The following is a 25140-nucleotide window of genomic DNA, read 5'->3' on the forward strand; positions in this document are numbered from 1 at the left end:
CATGGCTTTTCTCAATAGAACATACTCCTAAATAAGCAGCATTTCTATACTCTAATAAGGGGGAGCAGCTCTCATGTAACACACTCAATAAATTATCCTTCCATTTTTAAAACAAACAAATTCCATGAGTTATAATATATTTGCCATGCACTTTTTATGACATAATAAAAATGTTACCTTAAGGATTACTTAACACATACTACAAATGTTACAGCAGGCAATTGCAAGGGGGCAAAGAAAATAAACAGCACCATTACAGGGACAGGTCCTGGACTTTGTATCCCTAAGGGAGCAGCTCACTATATAAAAGCAAAAAGCAGCAGCTTTAAGAAAGAGATTAATAAGGAGATAACAAAGCTAAATAAACATGGCAATAAATAAAAATATGACTCTTACATAGGAGGGGAGGGCAGTATCCTGGATAACATCACGTTTTTTAAGAGGGCTATCGCAGTATTTGGAGGAAACTGGTTAATACTAGAGAAACACCATCTCATTAAAATAAGTAAATAAACTTAAAGAAGGGTTCTTTAGAAACATTCTTTTCTCAATCCCGTCTTCCCAGCACTGGCAATTCTCAACACCTGGCTTTCAATAGAAATGACTTCACTGACTGCAAGCTTGTCTCAAGTGTCAAGGGCACTAGAAAAGTTTAAACTGCTACTCAATGTTAATGCTGCTAATAGCCACTGGATTTCTCCTGTAAATTTAAGCTCCTTCACACTTTGTCAAAAACAGACCTTGGACTCCAGTACCTGCTTTGGTTCAAAATAGACAAGGATTCTTAGAAGGGATGAACAAAAAATACTAGGTGTATGGAATCTTCAGAATTTCACCAAAGGGTATATATTAAAAGCTATATCCAAGAATCCAATAGCAATTTTGGATTATACCTGCATATAAGACTACTTAGTTTTGAAAGAAGCCTTTCAGTCTTAAGCAAGTCACTCAGAAGTAAGTTCCACTAATTCACCTGGACTTACTCCAGGATAAATGTGTAGAGCTCCTAGGGCCTAAGAACTGTCCCCAGTCTCCCAGCCTAAGGATTTCAATGGCACTCATTTGAAATTTATTTTCGTTTCTTAGCAGTATGGTATCTATCAATGACAATATAGAGGGACACCTTAGCTGCATTCAGACATAGCAAGATCTCAAGCTCCCCCCCCCACTGTCTTCCTCAGGCACGGCTATAAGGAGATTGGAAGCTTTTGCTTCTATTTTGTATTCACTGCGTTTTTCCTTTCCAACTAAATGTGATCAAAGTGTGGTTAACTTTAACTATGGTTTATTGAAATAAGCCACCTTCAAACCTTGGGCTACGAAGCTGGTTTCTTTTAATACACCATAGCGAAGTTTAACCACAGTGTAGGGTTCTGGTGCAATGCTAAACTGCTGTTAATCAAAAATAGAAATAAGTTCCCTATAGCTTCCTTGTGGTTGTAGTACCAGAAGAAGTGGGGGGGGGGAGCCTAGGAGCCCAAGGATTGTTATGGATTGTTCCTGTAACAATAAACCACATTTTATTAATACATCTGAATACAGTGTTTTATCAAAGTTTTCACCCAATGTCTTCTGGTGTCATACATTTGTCTTAAACCTTTTCAGTCTCTAGTCACATTACAAAGTTTGCTCATAACATTTGTTATATCTGAACTTTGCATTTGTAAAAGTGAAAGTTCCATATGTAGCCTTGAAATATTGTCATTTACACTGCAGGATTTCCCCCTCCTCTCTCAAATGCAGAGGGATTTTTAGATCAAATAAAGCTTAGCTCCCCTTAAGCGCTCCTCCTACCCAAGGTATCATATTCATGCTTGCCACAAAACAGTTAACAGTTAAATATTTTCTTGCCAATATTTTAAGAGTGCAGAAGGTTCCAAATTGCTGGTAAAATAAACAATGCCAGACTGTGAAAACTCCTGGCTGCCATGCTCTCTGATGTTAACAAGAGTTCCTTTATTACTATAACCTTTCTGAAGTGAATAAAAATTACTTCTCTGCCCTACTTCTGCCCTCAACTAAAAGGAAAAGAAGGAAAGTAAACCACAAAAAAGTTACACAGTAAGATGTCGAGAATCCTGGAGGATTCTTAAGTTTTAAGCATTTGTTTATAAGTTATGTAAACACATTGTACCCTTGTTGCAAAACTTATGTCCCACCAATGCAAAAGTTTCTGCAAATCTCCAAAATGTTTGTTCAATTCTGTTGAAAAATGTTATGTGCAAAGGATCCTTTTTGATAAAGTGTTCACCTGCTCTTTAGCTGTGTTCATCTTTTGGTGGTATGTGATTCTTAATTTGTAGCAAAAATTGCCACAACGAAATAAAGATTGCCTGTGCCAAAATACAAAGTGCATTTTATTTGCTGGGCTTTCCTAACGGGCCTCAAACTTGCACATTTGTGGTTCAATCTAGCCCAGTTTAAGCACTTTAAAGCACTGCAGAGTTCAGTGACAGAGTTAAGCACATGCTTAACTTTCTCATTTAAATGAATGGGACTGGCAGGGAGAAGCACAGTGTGACAATTCATAACATCTTTGAGGGGAAGGTAAGATAAGAGTACACATGGCTAAGCTAGGAAAGTATATCATCATCGGGAAAAACAAATGAGATAACATTTATGATAAATTGGTTGTCATTCATTTGCAGAACTAACTGCTTACGTTATAGTAAAAATACTTGATGTCCTCAGTTTATAGATGGGGGATATAAGTGATTAGCATATAACACTGACATGTAGTATTTTGCATGTTATCTGGATCTCATTTAATGATATACTTTTAGGCAGCTGATGGGTAACACCACCACAATCCCAGAGAGAAGGATCATCTTCCCCAGCTAGTTTTCTTAAGCAATAACATAATTGAGCTCAAGTGGTTCAAAATACAGCTGCAATTGGCAAGTTTGCGCTCTCTCTCTCTCTACTCTGCTGTGAATTCTAATTTACCATATGTTATCTGTACATCATGGTATTTGCTGACAAATGTTTTATTTAACAGTTGAGATTTCTATGTCATGTTGTATTTGACGGTATTTAATGGTGTGGGTGAAATATGTATAAGCAAGAGGTGGGCAAATAGTGGCTTGCAGGTAACATCTGACCTACGGCAGCTTGAGAATCACTCAGCTCCTCCTACTGGCTCATTCCTGGGCTGCTTTCAGTGGGCAAGGGAGGACAGCAGCATCCTTCTTGTTCCCTTGTGAAGCTGGCCTGTCCATTTCAAAAATGAAATCCAGAAGCTAACAAATGAAAAGCATCAGAACAGAGGCTAAATTTCAGATCTCAACCTAAAATTCAAAAACCATTTTCAAAATTTGAAGAGCAGAATTAGAGATTTTTTTTGCAAATGCTGCATGCTTGTAATATTTGTTCTAGGTCTCTACAGGGTTATAACTCTCTGCAGCAGGTTCCAACCCATCAGCTGAAAATCTATTATCTAGAACACATCCTGCAGAAAAGGAGTGGTGAGATCTATGAGTTTGGTTAGCTATATAGATGATGAGACAGCTTTGTTAGGAATTTAAATGTACCAACAGAAGTAGTGGGATGGATGCTGGGAGGTAATTTAATGATATGTAACAGAAAGTGCCTGTTGTCTTTGTCCATGGAAAGTGAGGAGGAATTAAAGAACCTTTTAATGAGGGTGAAAGAGGAGAGTGCAAAATATGGTCTGAAGCTCAACATAAAAAAACCAAGATCATGGCCAGTGGTCCCATCACCTCCTGGCAAATAGAAGGGGAAGAAATGGAGGCAGTGAGAGATTTTACTTTCTTGGGTTCCGTGATCACTGCAGATGGTGACAGCAGTCACGAAATTAAAAGACGCCTGCTTCTTGGGAGAAAAGCAATTACAAACCTAGACAGCATCTTAAAAAGCAGAGCCATCACCTTGCCGACAAAGGTCCATATAGTTAAAGCTATGGTTTTCCCAGTAGTGATGCATGGAAGTGAGAGCTGGACCATAAAGAAGGCTGATTGCCGAAGAATTGATGCTTTTGAATTATGGTGCTGGAGGAGACTCTTGAGAGTCCCATGGACTGCAAGAAGATCAAACCTATCGATTCTGAAGGAAATCAGCCCTGAGTGCTCACTGGAAGGACAGATTGTGAATCTGAGGCTCAAAGACTTTGGCCACCTCATGAGAAGAGAAGACTCCCTGGAAAAGACCCTGATGCTGGGAAAGATGGAGGGCACAAGGAGAAGGGGACGACAGAGGACAAGATGGTTGGACAGTGTTCTCAAAGCCACCAACATGAGTCTGACCAAACTGCGGGAGGCAGTGGAAGACAGGAGTGCCTGGCGTGCTCTGGTCCATGGGGTCACAAAGAGTCGGACACGACTAAACACAACAACAACAGAAAGTGGGGAACAGTGCAGTCAGGAAAGTGGGGATTAAAGACATGTGCGGATTGCGCGCGCACACACAAGCAAGAAAAACAATACATTTGGATGTCAAAAGAAGTTGAGAGCACAACTGGAGAATTACTGGAAAAATGTGAGACCTTAAGAAAGAATGGGTTTAGAAACTTTATAAAGGAAAAGGAAGTAGCAACAAGGGAGGGCAGAGATGTGAAGAGCATCATATGGACTGCAGATTGATGGAGGCACAAGAAGAGTACTATCAACACTGAATGGCAGTATGAATGAACTCTAGGAGCAAGACCACCTCTGGGATAGCTCAGTCAATACAGTATGAGACTCATCATCTCAAGAGTTGTGGGTTCAAGCCCCGCATTGGGCAAGAAGATTCCTGCATTGCAGGGAGCTGGCCCCTTCCAACTCTACAATTCTATGATTCTACAACAGTTCACAAGACGGGGGGTCATGGGAATTTTTTTTTAAAAATGAATCTGAGGGCTTAATCATAATACCCTGATGCTAAATCAAGAGAACCCAGGGTGATCCGATGCAGTATGTGGAACATCACCTCATAGCTCCTTCTCATGTGGGTATACCTCTGTCAGAGTTTCCCATAATTTCAATGATGTAAATTCTATTTGACCTTTCATAGACAAATTACCAATGAAAAGCCCTTTCACAGTAACCAATGAACTACCCACTACTGTTTATACCAGCCCATCTTCCCACCACTAGGAAGTGACCTTTTGAAGCATGGAATCTGTTTCATACAAATATGTGGCTTTGGGTGGGGGCAATTCCAAGAAATCTATATAAGCCACCCTCGCCATGCTGAGTTACTGATTGAGATGTATTGGCACTCCTAGTGAACATTATAGCCTCTGACCACAAGTAAGAGAAGAGTAGCACAAAAGACAGAACTGTAAGAAGTGGGTGTTTGGAATATAGTCTATGAGCCTACAATGCACACACCCTTTGCTTGGTCTACTACCTCCTATATGTTCTCATTAGCTGCAATTCTGGAGTTGGAATTGCCATGCCCCATAGAAATCTGCAGTGAGTGAGGGCAGATCTGTGGGCTTTGACTGGCATTTTTTGTATAAAAAATAAAAAGCCAAGGCTATTCGGGCTGAATACAAAAGACTGATGGAAGCATTTTGCATCCAGGGGACCTTTACCTTTTACATGCAAAATCTAACACAGGATTAGTTTTCTGTGCCAGAAATTCACCTTCATTTTGATGCAGACCAAGAGGGACTAAGAATAATAGACATGAGCTCTCCTCAAGCTATATGTTGTGAGAAGTGGCACTGTGGCTGTTTGTCCCACAACCTCCATGTATTGGGTGTTGGCATCTGGGGTCGAACAGCCAGTTGGCTAGCCCCCAGCTGGATCTTCTTCTTCCAGCAGGCAACTGTGAAGATCCCTCGACCTCTGGTGTGACATAAATCAGTGACCCAAGTCTGCGGCCATGGGCACACTTTAATTAGCAGGGCAAAACTGCGCAACAAAAGAGGCTTGAAGCTTGTGGAAACATACTAGGAACTACGGATTTATTAATCATAAATCAGGACAAAGAAACATGTCGTTTCTCTCCTTGCTGTCTCTTCCAAGAGAGAGAGAAAAGCAAAAGCAACAACAACACAAAGGAAGTTCCGCTTGTTCCAGCAAAGTGCTGGAATGTAACCAGACATGTGACACACAAGAATCCCATGTCTGCAACTAAAGGTGGAATGGAATTTTCCAACATCGGGTACAATGTGAGAACAGGTATGTGTGAACATGTTTTCAGATCACTCATACAGGCCCCACATGTGTAAAATTGTGTATGCAGACTTGTTCTCATCTCTGACCCAATGTATGAAGGTTGCGGGAATGACCAGTAAATGTGCAGAGCTCAGAGCTAGCTACGGTGATCCTGATTTCCCACCAGGGTTTTAGTAAATACATGAAGAATAAGGTAAGAACAGGACTAGGATATTGGGGCTAATTCAAAGAAGAAAACCAACAAGTGAGAAATAGCTTCCATACTTTGTCAAGTTGAGAGAACAACTTGAATACTGTATTTTCAATAGTGAAGATTTGTTTATTGAATTCATACCCCACCTCTCCTCCTGAAAACTCAGGGTGGCAAACATACATTTCAAAAAAGAATTCTAAAACAGTTAAAGCATTCTAAAAACAGCTAGCTAAAAATATTATTCCATCCAGTGATTTCAGGGTTGTTGCAAACAGCATTCTTTAGTATTCACCAAATGCCTGGGTAAACAAGAATTCCTTCTAAATATTAAGGATGGAGAGAGAGAGAGAGAGAGAGAGAGAGAGAGAGAGAGAGAGAGAGAGAGAGAGCTCAGAGTTCTACCCTAAAATGGACTTAATTTGTGTTCAGTTCACCTGCAAATTATGGGAACTGCTTTCAGATGTGGTTCTGAGATTTTAAAATGAATTTTGTGAACTTGGTTAAACCGAACTAGTTCATTCCAAGTACTGCAAATGGCCAAATTCACACAAGCAGTCACCCTGCCACTGTTTTAATTGAAACTACGTAGAAGTTTTTAATGCGCTCTATTGTTCATATGCATGGGTCCAAATGTTTCCCTTGTTAAACTTACCCTCCTTTAACTTTTGAGGGTGAAAAGTCTCCAGATATGTATTGCCAACTTACCACATGGAAGGGTTTCCATAAATTTAGCTGGAGTTTAAAGTCACTGTTATCCCATTGTTTCTGTGCATTAGTCTGGCCTTTCACTGGGATTGAACACAAAGGAACCATGTTTTCCTGTCACCATATGTCAAGATTGCTGGCTTATCATAGCTTACCAGAAATGAGCAGTGTGTTCCTGCATGCTGCCCAACTGTTCCTATTTCACTCCTATGCAGCATGAGCAGCAGAAACTAGAAGCCTCAATTAAACATGGCTTCATATGCTGTCCGAACCCTGGACCCTAGTCTGTTGCTCTTTAAGAAGTTAGCAATTTCAAGTTTTTTTAAAAATGGCATGGTAGAGAGCAACAAACTAGGATCCTGGGTTGGATGTAGGGTTGCCAGACTCAATAGAGGACAGGACTTCTGTGCCTTTAATTGCCCCGCTCTCTTTTGAGTTTGGAAACCTTAAAGAGAAACCAGCAGACCCTTTGCTTGGAAATTAAACTGGTTTCTCTTTAAGGTTTCCAGACTCAAAAGAGAGCAGGGCAATTAAAGGCACAGAAGTCCTGTTCTCTATTGAGTCTGGCAACCCTAGTTGGATGTAATGGGATGTAATGGGAAGCCAACTTTAATTGCGGCTTCCTGGTGTTTTGCTCCTCCCTTAGCGTGAGCAAGTGAGAGCAATTGGAAAGCATGCACTAGCACACTGCCTGTTTCTGATAAGCCAGCAATACTGGCTTACTGTGACATGTGAATTAGGCAGTTTTTACTCTCCTGCTCATATAGAGAAAATTAACAGTACTATCAATTAAATGGTTCTGGGTTACATGAACAATTTGTTTGGTCCTGTGATAATTATCCATTCAGACTAATTTTACTGATTCCTTTTCTTGCTATCATTGGATCTGTTTGTAACCAGGAGAGATCCTTCTGAATTGGAAGTATGGCATCTATGAAATAGATTAAGACTGTGATTTGTATACTAACCTCTATTGCCATTATAGTCTAGTGTTATTATAAATTAATCCTCAGTGTACTGGTGGCGGGGAAAGAGAGGAAAGAAAGAAGGGAGCATGAGTTTTACTTCAATTAATTGCAGAACATCAGGCAAGACTCATTTTAGCCGCTCTGGTGTAATATGAAGTAATCCCAGTAAACTTCATCTGAACCACTCCAGAGTAACTGAATATAGAATAGGGGCTACTGTGTATAAATAGCGCTACCTAAAAACATAACAAAGACTTCATTGTACTCCACAGTGCAGGGCCAATAAATGAATTCAAGAGACACTTAGATGTGTTTCTGGAAAAGGAGGGGCCTGAGTGGTCTGGTGGGAAAGCAGGAAGGTGGGATTAAGTTAAATTAAAATGCGGTTGGCATGTTGGGCTGGACGGCCTCTTCCTGCTCCTATCATCTTGTACAGCTTTTAAAACAGGCTCAGCTACAAATCAGGATTTTACACTGAACAAACAAGTCTTGTACGTTGTGGGATAAGAGCAGCACTTCAACTTGAAGGCAAGGTTTTTGTTAGAAAGATGTTTGCCATTAGGAATGCTTATTTCAGATGTGATTTCAAGTCATGTTTTCCACAGCTTTGAAATTTTAAGCAGAAGATAACATTTCTAAGGACTGGGGCAGAAATAAAAAATAACTAGGGCTTAGGGATCAGGAACAGGTTGTGGGATTCTGTGCTTCCTACTTCTCTCTAGTTTGGTATTGCTACAGCCATCAATCTACAGATGCACCAATATTCTGCATATGTGTTCAGAAGCATTGTGGGGATTAGCTTAATGGGGGTCGGTGAATTCAAGAGACTCACTTGATATATTCGGGGGGGGGTGATCAAGCGGGGTGGGGGTGCAGAACAGGCACAATTGCATAGCAGACTTCCAAAATCCTAGTTAAAAATTTAAATCAGCGAGAAGCCTATAGGTGCATTCAAATGAACATCTCCATTGATTAAGATGAGATATACAAAACCTTTTGCCTATGCAAACAGAGACTGAACCAAGAAGACTCTAATTAAACATGGTTTCCCATTTTGTCTGAACTGGGAAACTGTATTTACAATCTTATGGAGCAAGACGAAATATTCAATTGCAATGTGAACATATCAGCTTAATAAGCAAAGGTGTGACAATCCAAACCAGGCCTATAACTCACTCAGTGACATATACCAACGCCTACCATTATTTTAATCCCACCCATCCCCAGTTCAGATGTTTTGAAAATGAAAAGATGATTCAGGGTTTTTCTTTTTTGAGAAGCATCTTAACAGATTCATTTATTTGTTTAGGTGGAACATTAATTTGTGTTTTCAGGTTCCGTCCCTGGCTCTCACCTACGAAAACTACTGAGCAGCTGACAGATTAGACAGTTCATGCCTATAAAATGCAAGACAGACACAAGAGCAGAACAGGATCAAAAGGAAATCTTTTATCGAGCCTAATGTTACTAGTAATACTTTGAATCACTGCATCAAGCCAATTTTCATGCTTGTTTTTAAGTTTGGTAGAAAAGTCACAAGTGGAAAAATTAAGTAAAGAACACTGGTTAGCCACAAAACTGGACACACCTGGCTGCATAACCACCAAAAGAAACTGACTTCATTAGTTCTAGGGGCAGGAGAGTAAAATTTATATATGAAATCTGCCTGCACCAGTAGAATTGCTGAGGCCAAAGGCTTTCTTTCTGTTTTTACAGCTGTGTCAAGTTTTGGGTCTCAACTCTTGCCAACAATCAAGAGTGCTGAAGGAGCCCAGGTTAAAGGGTCCCAAAACTTTGCAGCTGAGATTCAGATTGCAACAATTTTTACAAGTAGTCTATGAATTAATACACCATTTAAAACAGGGATAAGCATAAATTTGAAGTGAAAATGCAATGGATTGCACTGGTTCAAACCATGATATCCTTACATCTGTAATCTGTTCTAAAACTAAACAAAGGCACCAGATCTGAAATATATAATTTTAACATTCATTTTCTCTATGCATTGCCAGCTATGAAAGCAATGTTTCACTTGCCTTGCCAAAATAGTATCTAAGTTTTATTTTCTTCAGCATAGTTATCTTTCAAAAGTATTCCAATTAACTGCAGAGCTTTTTATAATTTCTTCATAAAGCTTGCGCCTAAATGGGGTTTCTTTGTAAAAGTATAGCTGAACTTCCTTGTGCCTGTTACTTATACTGCTATATCTATATGCTATGCTGGTATGAAATGACCAATTTATGCTTTCATATAGAACTCAAAACTGATAGATCTCAAATCAAAATTCTGAAAATCGAAAGTCCTTCTAACTTTGAGTAAGCAGGTTTCATAGGTTGAAATCCTCCTTATGGCCTAGAAAGGTATCATCAACGTTCTGGAATGAGCACTTGTTATTTTGAGCTAGTTTACTTTCTGTGCCATGAATTCTTAACATAAAATTTGAGTCCTTCTGTTTTAAAGAACATCATTGTTTGGATCAGCAGAACAAGAAAGCTATGGAATCAGACTTCCTTACTAGCTAACGATAACAAAAATTCTCAGTAATATTAATATAAGAAATAATAATTGCACTTTTCTCTATGTGAAAATTCAGAAAAATATGTATAAAACAGTGACTTCACGTGTTTTATTCTGGCCTTCATATACAGCTTAAGAAGCCAGTGCCAGATATCTATCTACAAAAAGGACAAGGACTTAGGGCTTTACAAATGTTATTCAATCTACACTTTGTCTTTCAATACCACTCCATTTTCTTCTATATTACTAACCCATAACTGAAATAAAGCTTGCAGTAGTTTCAACCACATAAAGTCACATTATAGTTAAATGATCCTCTAAATTAATTAATAAAGCAGGTATAATAAAGCAGGGCTGGGGAACCAGAAAGTCTTCAAATGCTGTTGGGAGTCCAACTCCCCTCGGCTCCAGCCAGAATGATCAGTGAGTAGGAATGAAGGGAGCTGGAATCCTACAACATCTGGAAGGCTTCAGCTTCCTCATCCCTGATCCATAGGTTTGCAATACTATTTTTTGTACAAGTATTTTTATTTCTCAGGTAGGAAATAGTAATGTTTTGAACTTTAATCTTGGATACATTTAGAGATGCAACACTTCCGGATATTTTGAAGCCATGGAGAATAATTGCTCTAGAATCTCAAAACTAAATCAAACATCACCAGAAGGAAGCAAGGAGCAATTCAAAGAAAGCTAGGCCAAGTATGGTCTTTTCATCATCATGGCAGCGCTCTCTAGATTCAGAAATGCATAAGGAATTTGTGTGCTGTATATGCCTACAGTTTACTCAGGAATAAGTTACTCTGCTGTAGACTATCTGATATAAAAATAACAGTATTATACATCATTTTCTTAATTCAAAGAGGAAAAAAATATTGCATAAGAAGTTTTGTTCCCCAAAACTTTCAGTGTTCCCCCTGGAAAATTATTTTAAAGTTCTTGGGGAAAAAATTCCCATGTTTCCCCCAGGCCTTCACATCATTAACTATGAGCTGGTAGAATTACTACTGAGAAAGTAAAACTGAATACCTTATAAAAAATATCCCATGGCAATGCCAGGAGGGTTTTTTCTTTTTCCTTTTCTTCTTTTTTTTGCCTTCCCCTTTATTACATGACAGGCTTTGCTTTTTAAATCACATTGGTGAAACTGACCAAAGCTAGCATATTTTCAGAAAGCATAATTTGATTGGATTTGACTTTCTGAAATAAATACTGCTTAATTAGCTAATTGTTAGCTTGTTGCTCTGGGCAGCTGATGGTATATCCTTGACCTTCCTATGCTCTGACTGCTGCTTACTATAATTAGTTCTCAGCATTAGGCAGCACACTTTTTTATAGGCTGGAAGGATGATTTGAGAACCTCCACTGTGAGTTCATCATAGGAGCAGCAAGCTTACTATTTCTCAGGTACGGAGTGATGGGAGTGTCTAAAGAGAGTGGCTAACATCTCTCTACAGCAACCCATGAAGTCATAGCAACTGCTGTCCATTCTGTGTAAGTAGTCAGAATGCATCCCCCCCCCCATCAAGGATGAACACTTGCAAAGAATCAATCAACAGTGCAATAATTGGACACCATCATTAGATTATTGCTGGCAACGAGAAATCACTGACCAGTTGGGCAAACCTAGCATTTATACCTCATTTTGCCAAGGTCAGCCTACCTACTCTCTAATGGTTGAGGAGTTGCCTGCTAATCTCACACAGCTATGTTACTACAGGGTTGTAGTGAGAATAAAATGGAGAGGGGGATACCATCTTGAGCTCCTTGGTGGCAAGGCAGGTGGGGATATAAATGCAATAAACAAAAAATAAAACACATGGATGAATACATATTAGTCACCTCAGTGTGAGATATTTAAATTTAGCTTAAGATGAAGCTTATGGCTAGCTGTACTTGCACATGGGAAAAGATCATTGGAAACACCATCTGTTCACTGTTCTGCTCAGTCATTCTTCCAAACATATTAAATAGTAAAATCTTAGATGGACCACATGGCTAGGGCAATCTGAATTCTGAAGCACTGGCTTCCTGACACCGATCACAACATGACAGTCATGTGATAAAAGAATCTGTGCCACAGACTACTTACTCCCATGACCTTCCCACGTTGCTCAACATCTTCCCACATAGAATGAACTATATAGCGACACATGTATTTTCCTGTTCGTCCTTCCTGCTTCATTCGTACTAAACACATCCTAGAGGATAGCAAAGGAAACACATTATAAATCTTGACTTTAAGAGTATGAGAAGTACAAAGGGGAGACAAAGAAGGAGATGCAACTGGTGCATGATCCAGGAATATAGAGCAGGAATGTGTCTGATAACGACATAAGCACCATCCTGTAGACTGTAAGCTCCGTGGGACCATGGACATGCCCGTTTTTACTATAAAACTTTTGTCAAATGTTCCCTGTATTAACAACAACAGGATCCAAAAGTGGCAGAGACCAAGCACTGAAAGCTCTCACTGATGGAACAACAACCAAATGTTTTTTCAAAGTAACACTTAGCCCAACGCTTGAAAAGATGCTGTATATTTGGATGTTTAGTGCTGTCACAGAGCAGTGTTGCAGCACCCTGAATGAGGTCATGGAATCTGGAGAGTTTATTTTTTAAAAAACAGTACCTCATTTACAACAACTGCCACTTGAGGTTAAATGACACAGGTTCTTAGATTTTCTAACTACATCAACACAGCTGCAAAACTTTTTATTGTTTTACCATAAGGTCATGTTTTGTAATATATTCAATTATTCAACAACCAAACCATATTTTGAGTATAGGGAAGTTTTGCTTTAGAAATGTATTAATATCTGGGATTTTAAAAAAGACTATCCATGTTATTTTAAAAAGATAATTATCTTAGAAATATGAACAGACCAAGTTTATTCTATGCTATGGGCGTATGTCTGTGGATAATATAACAGGGCCTCAATAGAGGTTATTTATTTATTTATTGAACTTGTATACTGCCCTATACCCGGAGGTCTCAGGGTAGTTCACAGACCTACAGGCAGATATCAACAGGAAAAAGCAACCTTTCAGGTGGCACTTCCTCTCCTTACCTGCTGCAATCCTAATAATTATCATGCTTCAGGTGAAGCTATTTGCATATTTTAAAAACCTGCTAATTAAATGCAAATATCCATTTAATGACTTGCTTGGTCCTCAGATATCTTTGGTTTCCAATACCTCAGCCTGGAGCAAGTTGGTGTGCAAGCTTGTAGGATGTGTGTCCAAAATCCATGGCTTGTACTTGCCTACTGAAGATGACTGAGTACTATCCATCTCCTGGGATAGCCATCCTCAGTTTTGTTTTGGGGTTTTTATTTTAGTCACCATTAAGGAGCTAGAGATCTCTAATAAAAACATCACAGTTTCCCACTCTCCTGTTCAGCATTTTAGAAAGAGGTAAACAAAGGAGGCTTGCACAATGAAATTGATGAGCACAGGGCTGCCTCAACTTATCATCTTCAGCCTTAGGGCAAAGTGCAATCTGAGTTGTGAATGCAGGCAACACAAAATAGCTTGAATGATTAAAGTATCAGTGAGATGTAATTAGTTGCAAGGGTACCAGAAATATCTGGAATACATTCAACACTTACTTTTGAAAATACAAGTACAGCAATTAGCATAGCTGCTTTTGGCTGCTGTGATGGCCATCTACAGAGCTAAAGGTAACAGTAAAGGGACCCCTGACTGTTAGGTCCAGTTGTGGACGATTCTGGGGTTGCGGCTCTCATCTCGCTTTACTGGCCAAGGGAGCCGGTGTACAGCTTCCGGGTCATGTGGCCAGCATGACTAAGCCGCTTCTGGTGAACCAGAGCAGCACACGGAAACGCCGTTTACCTTCCCGCCGGAGCGGTACCTATTTATCTACGTGCACTCTGAAATGCTTTCGAACTGCTAGGTAGGCAGGAGCTGGGACCGAACAACGGGTGCTCACCCCGTAGCGGGGATTCGAACGCTGACCTTCTGATCGGCAAGCTCTAGGCTCTGTGGCTTAGACCACAGCGCCACCTGTGTCCCTTCATCTACAGAGCTAGTTACTAGCAATTCTGTGAGTCTAACAGCAGCAATTAAGAATGAACATTCAGAGGATAAGATTATTATTTTTATTATTATTTACTTATTAGTCAATTTTATTTACAAAATGTAACCCAAAGCAACTTGCAAAATTGGTTTCTGGCCACAAGATTCAGTTTCAACTTAAATTTGGTGCAGGGTCCAAGGCACTTGCCCCTGCTCCAGGGTGGATAAATAAAGACTGTCGCACTGTGTCGCAGTACAGGCAACTCACTCCAGGGCTTTTTGTGTTGCACTCAAAATGAAATTTCTATAACTTTTATTTGGGGTGTGGGTGTGTGGAATTTAAGGAAATGGTATATCCTTATTAGGGAGTGAATTGTGACAAATTTCAGAAGGATACAAGCTGTGGTTTTACTGCAAGAGCGCCGTTGCAGTTTGGCTGAGAAGGGAGATAAAAAAGGAATCACTTAAATCGCTTAAAAGTTAGTATGAGTTTTTATTTGTTTTAGTCTATTGTGACTTTTACTTTATGTTTTAAATTATGGCTGTAAATTTTTAGTGATAATTTCATTGTTTTATCATTTTTGTAAACTGCTTTGATTTTTTTTTCTACAAGTGTTATATAAATTGCCTGAAACAAACAAACAAACAAATAGGTACCAGGGGTGGGGTGGGGAAACAATCTTTTATTTTCACAGCACACTTCTGAACTCCCTGCCTATTCACACCAGGCAGGTACCATTGCTGTATTCTTCTCAGCGCCTTATTTAATAATAATAATTTATTATTTATACCCTGCCCATCTGGCTGGGTTTCCCCAGCCACTCTGGGGGTCTTCCAACAAAATATTAAAATACAGTAGTCTGTTATACATTAAAAGCTTCCCTAAACAGGGCTGCCTTCAGATGTCTTCTAAAAGTCTGGTAGTTGTTTTTCTCTTTGACATCTGGTGGGAGGGCGTTCCACAGCGCGGGTGCCACTACCGAGAAGGCCCTCTGCCTGGTTCCCTGTAACTTGGCTTCTCACAGTGAGGGAACCGCCATAAGGCCCTCAGCACTGGACCTCAGTGTCTGGGCAGAATAATTATTAACACATTTTTGTTCAGGCAAGTCTTTCCAGACATGCATGTGATGAATGCATATGATTTAAGCTGTTTCATCTTAACTGTTGATTTTAATTATACAGTGGAACCTCAGTTTTCGAACATAATCTGTTCTGGAAGACCGTTCGACTTCCGAAACATTCAAAAACTGAGGATCAATGGGTGTTCAGCAAAATCCATTGAAAAAAATGAAGAAACTCACCTCGGAAGCTGTTCGACCTCTGAGGCATGTTCGAAAACGGAAGCAATTACTTTCGGGTTTTTGGCATTTGGGTTCCGAATTCTTCAGCTTCTGAGACTCTCGAAAACTGAGGTTTCCACTGTATTTGAATTCTTTAAATACTTTGTCTTTTTTAAATTAAAATGTTAAAGCTTGTTCCTTGTAAACCGCTTAGAGAGTCTATTTCCAATCAAGTGGAATACTGTATAAGTTTGTTAAATAATTAAAAATAATTAAATAAACAAGATAGATATATGCTTCTGCGCTTTTGCTCATATACGGCAAACTTTTCTGCAACATTTTTAGACATCTGAATCACTGAGGCACCACGGGACCTCACTTTACTTCAGGTACCTAGTTCAGATCCCCAGTTCACCTTGGGACATAACCAAAATCCCCCCAAAGGACCCTATATTAGCTCAGGATTCACGTGTCTCTGCGTCACACCTTTGTTTCCCCAACCCAGTGATTAATGTGCTCTAATAAGGGGCTTTCTTAAATGCACTCATGAGATGCATACACACTTTAATCTTTCAGGTGTCTCATTTTCTGAATGCCTGTTGTAAGCTAACATCGCACACCACTGGAATAAAGTTCATAATATCATTTGGAACCCTGAAGTACCATAATTGAGAAAGCTTGGAAAAAGAGAGATGAAAAAAAGTAAACATGCTATCTGGGTCATGTGGTTACACTTTGTTTGGTGACACCTTCTGAGCGTCTATATTGGTAGACTCAAATCTAGTGCTATTAACTTTCAGAGAGGCAAGCAATTGGAAAAATAATTTCCTTCCCTCTGCATCATTGCTATATCACTTTGACCTTTTCAAACACATAACTTTAGATGAAAACTATATTTTGCCTAATTATTTTTATTGGCCAGTTATTTAACAAATGAAGGAAAAACTCACTTTCTGAGGTGTTAAATATTCTACATGCAACCAACCTGGCATTCACTTAATCTGTAGGTACATTTTAGAGGTGCAAATGTAAATGTCAATGGTATAATTTGTTAAAGGCTTCTGACAACCAGAAAGTAAAATCACCACAGGTTCTCACAATTCAAACCACTTTTACGTAAATGTGAGATTTTCCTATAACAGCTAAATAAGAGACCTTTCCATTCAAGGTGAATGAAACCTTTATATATTTATTTATTTTAAAGTTATTCCTAGCCATATCCTTCCCACTACTAGACTTTAGAAATAACTACAAATATGAGGCTTCTTTGACCTTTGTTTTTTTTAAAAATTGACCACAAGTCCAACATTTTTGTCACTAGCAGTGACAGACTTCTGTAGTTGGTATATGTTGCAGAATTCAGTAAATACAGCTTTTGGAGGGCAGAAAATATACCTTTAAATTTTTGCTTACCAGACATGAAGCTGTGCTACTAAAAACCATGAGTTCAACGTGTCAGGCATCTGAAATTCTTAAAAATATATATAATTATTTTTAAAATCCATTACTTTAACCTTTTTTTAAAAAAAAGTAAATGAATTTACACAAACATATTTTTTAATGTTTGATGCTTTATTATGTTTTTATATATATTGGAAGCTGCCCAGAGTGGCAGGGGAAACCCAGCCAGTTGGGCAGGGTATTATTATTATTATTATTATTATTAATAATAATAATATCATTGAGATTTCTTATTTGCCCTTCATCAGTAAGGCCCCAGGGCAGGTTACAACAACATAAAATACAATATTAAAAACAGTGTAACAAAATCAAATGTTTTCCTATGCAAATTTTAAAATGAATGATAATTTGCTATGCAGTTAATACTACAAGGAAGATAAATTGCCCACCAACAAAAGCTCCTGGAATGGAGCTTCTCTGGAATGAGCTTCAGCTTATTGTTCCTTATCAGGTTTTAGACTGACCTATGACACTCATTCACTGTTGGTGGGCAATTCATAGAACAGGGAGATGTCCAAACTGTTCTGGACGGGGCTGGATACAGTGGAGGCTCATAGGGCTCCCACAGCATGCAGCACCTTCAAATGGTTAAGCCTGGTACTACCTGATTGTATTGCAGGTATTTTGGTTCTGCCCCCCCCCCAACATAAAGCCTGCCTCCTCCTTAAAATAAATCCTGGCTATGCTCATGGCTACAGCCTTTCATAAAAAAACCAAAACCAAAAAAACAACAACCGGGCAGCAGCTATCCACACCCTGGTAACTTCTCATCTATATTATCTATATTGCAATGTGCTGTAGTGCTTTTTAAGACATTTTGGAAACTTTTGTTACTGGACAATAGAAGAACTAGGCTACTACCGGTAACTGGGATCACTTCTTAAATAACTGTAGTGTATTTCTAGGAACAGTTCAAGGGCCTGGGGGCCACATTTAATGGCTTAGGACTCAAGATACTTGACCACACAAGCCTGCCCAAATTTTACATTATATGAAGGCCCTTCTCTAATTTCCTGTCTCCTGAAATTAGGTGATTACCAGGCAGAGGCAGTTTTATCACCCCTTATGTGGAATGCCCCCTTGAAGGACTTTTGCCTGGTACCAAGTCTCATGTCTTTTCCAGCATATTTGCCCAGGCTTTTCAGCATGTTACCAAAGCTATTTTAAACCAATGGTTCTGCTAGACTTAATACTCTCCTGTGCTTCTATTGCTTCATGTACATTTTAAGTTTAATTTTATTTGCTATTTTATTGTCAGAGTCACCTTTGGTTTTTCTTAAACTGGAGGATCATAGAATCACAGAATTGTGGAGCTGAGAGGGACCTCAAGGCCCATCTAGTCCAAACCCCTGCAATGCAGGAGTCATAGCTAAATGCAGAAATCACAGCTAAGCATATAAACATTCTAAATAAACAGCAAATGCTGTATTTTGAGTGAGCAAGGTGTTAACATAAGAATGTAATACCAAGATCATGAACTGTCATCATTAATATACTTGCCTTAAAATGTGTCCTGCGACCTCTCACCTCTGCAGAGGAGGAAGACAATCCCCACTGTATCCCTATGGCTCTGGGGGATTTTCTCAGCTGTGACTAGTGGTGGTTCTGTCAAAGAATGCTCCCTTTTCAGCCTCAGACGATTGGTCCATATAGCTCAAAATTGTCTGCATGCTGACTGACAGCAGATCTTCAGGGTTTCAGACAGTAAACAGGGTACCTGAAGATGGCAGGGACTAAAACTGGGGTGCATGTACTCTAACACTGAACTATGGCCCCCTCCGTTCAAGCTGTAGCTGACCTCTGGAATGGAGAAATGATTGGCATTCTCAAAATTATCACTTCCAAATATCCACTCTTACGAGTGAGAACCAGATTGGCTCTCTAGTTTCTGGGAGCTTTGATTAATTAAAAAAACTGCAGGGATGAGAGTAGCAGCAAGCAAAGACTTATGATGAACCCCACTGGTGTTGTCCACCTCTGCTTTTGATCCTTGCTCTTCATGGCTTAAGATGGGGCGGAGAAGCTGACCTAGTAGATTTCCTAAACAGTCTACATCAGGCATCCCCAAACTTCGGCCCTCCAGATGTTTTGGACTACAATTCCCATCATCCCTGACCACTGGTCCTGCTAGCTAGGGATCATGGGAGTTGTAGGCCAAAACATCTGGAGGGCCGCAGTTTGGGGATGCCTGGTCTACATCAAGGATACTTAAAGGATCAATTCCTTCTACCAATCTTGCCGATCCATCCAGATCACTGGGAGAGGTCTTCCTACATCTCCCAACTCCATTTGAGCATGATTAGTGGGAACATGTGGGGAAACTCTGTTACAGCACCCTTTCTAGAACTCCGTATCTTCAGAGAGTCATATGGCACCTTCTCTGGTGACACATCACCACTTTCTGAATTTTTTTATTCATTAGGCAAGCCTTCTGTCTGCAACTTGGTTAATCTTACATGTTTACTTCTTTAGTTTTTGTGGTTTTATTGATTCTGTTATAAACTGGAACAGTGAGGAAAAGCCTTTCTTAATGGATTAATGATTTCTGGTTGTCCACTCAATTGCTCATTATACACTGATCTATTAGTTGAAAACCACTATCTTGTTTAACAGCCAAGTCATTATTATTGCAGGACCATATTAATGATAGTTCTCTTCCAAACATGGGCTTCACATTCCATTCTGTGCTTGAATAATTAAAGGATCATAGGATGGTTGAAAAACAAGTTGAGCATACAGGAGTGGCAACAGGGCAGGAAACTCAGTGCCTAGGTTACCTGCAGTGACAGTGAAGACTAGTGTTTTCATATTGGTGAGATTTGGTTTTTTTTAAAAAAAAATAGGCTGGATATGAATGACCTCTTTCTTTTCCTTTTAAATATGCAATATATTGGCTGTATAGCGGGCTTTGTTTCATAAGAACTGTTCCTTATAACAGGCAGAAATAAGTGTAGGCATACACACTTATAAGGAAATAAGCAAGATTTGAGCATTAAAACCACGTTGCAGGCTGTCCTACTTCCTCCATAACCTAAGGGTGGGGGTGTAATAGAAGTGAATAAGAGATGAGAGATGGAAAACCTACTGTTAAAGAATTCCTCATAGTCTGTTTTCTCTACACAGCATGTGTACATTCGCAGGGCTGCTATTTTGATTTTCTGGAGAGGAAAAACAATTGCTTTTAGTACTCACAACATGCATTATGTGACAATTTTCATTAATCACACCAAATACACTTCTTCTGCTATCAAAACTATACATTTGTTTAAGGATTGTAATAAAATAGTCTGGCTATCTTAAAACATTTGCATAAATAATTGTGGAGATGGCCTTCAGTCTTCTGAGATACTTATATTATTGTGTTATGTTTGTTGCTATTTAACTCTTCCATACTGAAAACAAACCAAGATACCAAGTTAACTTTTGGGTTATCATATCGATGGCTCCAAATGCTCAAACTGTCTAGTCAGCAGTGCACCATTTTTATCAACATCTGTCAAGGTATTTTGCATGAATTTCTGCTCTTCATACATTTAGCCCATCTAAATTCCTGTTAATGACAATCATGAGCAATACTGTTTTCTAATGTGTTTCTGTTTCATTCAATTATATGGAGATCTGATGAGTAAGTTCATAAATTAAAAAATATCTTCATACTGTACTCACTTCTAAGACTAGCCCTTCCAAGGTCTCGTTTCATGTATACCATTTATACATTGATACATTGTGAATATTCCAGCCAATTTTTTCCTACTCCTCCAATAAGATTTGACACAGTTCCATGTTCTTAAGTCAAGAAACACATTATGTTTACTGGATTTTCCTGCCATAGAATGATATTTTGTTGGGCTGGCAATATTCTTAAACTTATACTGGCTAGTAGCCACCATCTCTTTTCAGTCCAGGAAATTATGACTAACCAATTTATTATTTACACTAACAATTTCTTGGGCAGTAAAAATTATAGCAATTGATTAATTAGTTCTTCAGGTCCTCTAATCCTAACCCTTCCCGTTTCTAAGAACTCCAACTTGTCTAGACCAGTTTTTTTGTGTGTTTTTTAAACCAACAACAGTGTGGGAGACTGCAAGCCAATTTCCAGACAGGTTTCTGGTGAGCCTCTGCAAAGTTAAAATAAAGACAAAGAAAGAGCAGGGCGCTCAATACTCCTCCATCTCAGATCTGGGAAAAAGCAAGAGCAGTAAGAGAAAAATACCCTCATAGGGCCAATAAAGGAAATTATAATGAAAACAAAGATCATCTGGAAAATAAGCTGAATGAGCCCACAGTGACAACATATCAGAGAATATATGGCACATGTGAAGGAGTACATGCTCTGTGCAGTTTCGAGTACTAGGCTCAATGAATGCACATATGCAAAACATGGATTGAGGATCTTCACCTTATGCAGTCACCCCACAAGTTACAGCACCATTCTATTCCCTATTACTGTATACTTGTTGCAGTGCAAGCACAAGATGTGCAAGAGAAGCAGACGGGAAAACCTCTGCCTCAGTTGCTGAAATACAAAACTCACTTCTTCACTACAGCATTAGCTCAGGCTCCACCCACTCCAGATTTTTTAAGCCCCTTGTGTTGGCATTCCTGTGCTATGTAGAACTTTTTTTTTTTTAGAACCAGAGCCAAAGGATTCAAAAGCACAAGGAGCCCCTTTGTGCTACTGCTAGAAGCCCAGAGCCTAATGCTATATTCCAGAATCTAGATTGGGCTCTTTCGTTCCAATATGATTGGCCAAGTATTTATTTAAACTGCATCTCACAAGGTCACAGAAGCACCCAGAAATCCAGGTGCTATTTAGTGAACTAGTTGACATTCTTATTTGTTTCCCTGTGTTGTTGGCAGTAAAGGTGGAAGCACACATGCTTAGTATGAAACAAGAACCCAAATGTAATCCCTGCCATCGCCAGCTAAAAGTGTCAGGTTGTGTGTAATGTGAAAGACCCTGGCCAACATCCCTAGAGAGCCAATATAAGTCAGATGAGGCAATGCAAGACTAGATGGGCCAAAAATGTATGATCTGGTATAAGGCAGCTTCCTATAGGGGAAGCATATAGGGAACATCTGGCTCATAGGGCAAACCAGGCCTGCCAGGAGTCCTCATTTGGTATGTAAATCCATTTCTCCCCAGCTACACACATCTGACATCAAGGTAAAGCTGTGGCTACAAAGAACAAAAAGAAGTGTTGGAGTGCACTCCTGATCATTCTTCTGCAAATGGGACTTTTATTTGGCACATTTTAAATTTGGTTCCAACTTCAAGAATTGCTGGGATTGGCTCCATTAACAAAAAAACTTCCTTTCCAGATGAACCCTGAATTTAAGCTGTACTTGCAAAGAAAGGGAAAAAAAGAATCTGTGTGCACTAAGTCACCAGACACCACAATAGAATCAAAGTAGCTGATAGGCAGGTAGAATAACTCAGGTTATATCTAAAACATATTGCTAAGCAAATTATCTATATGAAGCCACAGGGAGAAGTCATTTTTCTCTTCTGGAAGCTTATCCTGAGGAGACTGTGGAGCTCCTAAACCATTTGTGGGATGAATGAGGGAGACCAAACTGAAGCTTAATCCAGATATGACAGAGGTACTGTGTGTGGGACAGTAGACACCTTTGTATAGAGCTTTTCAGCCTGTCCTTGACACTAAACCTAAAGGATCAGTTGGCAGTTAGTTGGTATTTCCAGAATTATTGCTCTCTGGGGAAGCTCTGGTGGTGATGGTAGCTTAGGCTGGTACTCCAACTGCAACTCTATGTAAAGAGAGGTCAGATCTCGCCTCAGTCATTCATGCATTTGTCACATCCAGATTGGACTACTGTAATGTTCTACATGGGTCTGCCTTTGAAGATGGGTGGGAAACCTCAGCTGGAACAAAGTGTAACCAACTAGTTACAGCTGGGTATAGTCAGAACATACTACACTGATATTGTATCAGTTGCACTGGTTGCCAGTTCATTTCCAGGCCCAATCCAAGGTTTTGGTTCTTACATTTTATTTTATTTTTTAATACCTCGTTCTTACATTTTAAGTCCTGAATGATCTTGAAAAGAATGCCTATACTCATTACCTGTACCGTGATCTGTGTCACAGTTCTAGTTCCAGGTAGGTAGTTGTGTTGGTTTGACATAGTCGAAACAAAATAAAAAAATTCCTTCCAGTAGCACCTTAGAGACCAACTAAGTTTGTCATTCGTATGAGCTTTCGTGTGCATCTGAAGAAGTGTGCATGCACACGAAAGCTCATACGAATGACAAACTTAGTTGGTCTCTAAGGTGCTACTGGAAGGAAAAAATTTTTATTTTGTTTCAACTGTGTCACAGTAACAGCAAGCAGGCTAGTAGTACAGTGGTACCTCAGTTTAAGAACAGCCCTGTTTACGAACTATTTGGTATAAGAACTCTGCAAAACTGGAAGTAGTGTTCCAGTTAGCAAACTTTATCTCAGTCTAAGAACGGAAGCCGAATGGTGGAAGGGCACCGGCGACGGGAGGCCTCATTAGGGAAAGCACACCTCTGTTTAAGAATGGCTTTGGTTTAAGAACAGACCTCCAGAACGGATTAGGTTCGTAAACCGAGGTACCACTGTATAGGGCCTTCTTGGTGGTGGTCTCATCTCTTATAACTCTTAAGTGAGCTTTAAAAACTTTTTTCCTTGGCAAAGCTTTTAATGTAGGACCACAGAAAGCAGCTACTTACTGGAGATAATTTTATTGTCTTATTGCTTGTATTGATTATGTTACTAATGTATTTTAAAAGTGCTTTTATGACTTGCATTTGCATTGTAAACTTGATTTAAGCCACTTTGTGAGGAATTCCTTGAAAAATAGGCTATAAATCCCTTAAATAAACAACATGTTCTTATTGTAATTTGGAAATAAAGGCAATTTGGAAAATAAACATAGCTAAAAAGTATTGCTATTTAAAACCACTCCAATTAAAGTCTTGTCATACCACCAAGACCACATCAGGTTCCAAAGATAATTAAATGAATTCACACTTCTGGTCAATTGCACCATAATTACTACACTAATAGGACAGACCATTTCCCAAAACTAAATTCCCCAACTGACAAATAAATTAAGTGAAATAGGCACATCCTACCATATGTTATCCATATCTTTTTCCTCTAAGAATATCGCAAATATTATTAACTCAACATTCTTAGGGAGTTAGAAAGCACTGCTTTAGCTTGATAGATAATAGACTGTGGTGGATATCTCTAAAAATGTGTAAAATTCCATTCATTTTTTACGATGTAATAAGCCCCACTTTTTTCAAGATAGCTTGCTTCTGTGTGAATCACAAAATACTGGAGATCCAGAATCATGCAGAAGCATAATGCTGCTGGCTGTGTCTCAGAAAGTGCTAGCTCCCTGTTACATAAATGGTTCCATGGATTAAATAGATTAACAATCAATACAGATTAAAACAGAAATAAATTATTTTGCCTAACACATGAGCCAGGTCTTTTTTTTTTTTACAAAAAGAACATAAAAACTGCATCAAAGTAAACTTAGCAAGAAATCAGGATTGTGCCCCAAATTAGTTTTTCCCCCAAAATCTTAAATGCTTTTTAATGCAATTCCATGCATGTCTGCTCAAAAATAAATCTCACATCTTCAGTGGGTTTAGCTCTAGAATGCATGTTTAGGACTGTAGCTTTTAGTAGTATACTATCAAACCACAATCCCATCTCATTCCACATATATAAAAAAGTAACTAGAACTTTAAGCTGCAGAACTAATAACAAGTGGTTTGCCCAATAACCTCTCAAAGTATTGTTGCACTCTGACACCATACTAACATTTCAACTATCTTCCACCAAGTTTTCCCTC

At 39.1% G+C, this 25140-nt stretch overlaps 2 protein-coding genes across 2 annotated transcripts in view; one reads left to right on the forward strand and one right to left on the reverse strand.

Moving 5' to 3' along the window:
- Window positions 1-25140, forward strand: part of CEP250 (centrosomal protein 250) — a 136735-nt gene that overhangs the window by 30342 nt on the left and 81253 nt on the right. The gene's annotated exons all lie outside the window — the stretch shown is intronic.
- The window catches only part of UQCC1 (ubiquinol-cytochrome c reductase complex assembly factor 1), a 42138-nt gene that overhangs the window by 5918 nt on the left and 11080 nt on the right, over window positions 1-25140 (reverse strand). Inside the window, exons 5-7 of the mRNA XM_035122198.3 lie at window positions 20370-20442; window positions 17237-17294; window positions 12598-12706 (exon numbers count right to left, since the gene is read on the reverse strand). Of these exons, the coding sequence (XP_034978089.1) occupies window positions 12598-12706; window positions 17237-17294; window positions 20370-20442 (240 nt within the window). The remainder of the gene's footprint in view (window positions 1-12597; window positions 12707-17236; window positions 17295-20369; window positions 20443-25140) is intronic.

This window comes from Zootoca vivipara, chromosome 7 (genome assembly GCF_965207765.1).
Source record: "Zootoca vivipara chromosome 7, rZooViv2.hap1.1, whole genome shotgun sequence".
Classification (NCBI taxonomy): Eukaryota; Metazoa; Chordata; class Lepidosauria; order Squamata; family Lacertidae; genus Zootoca; species Zootoca vivipara.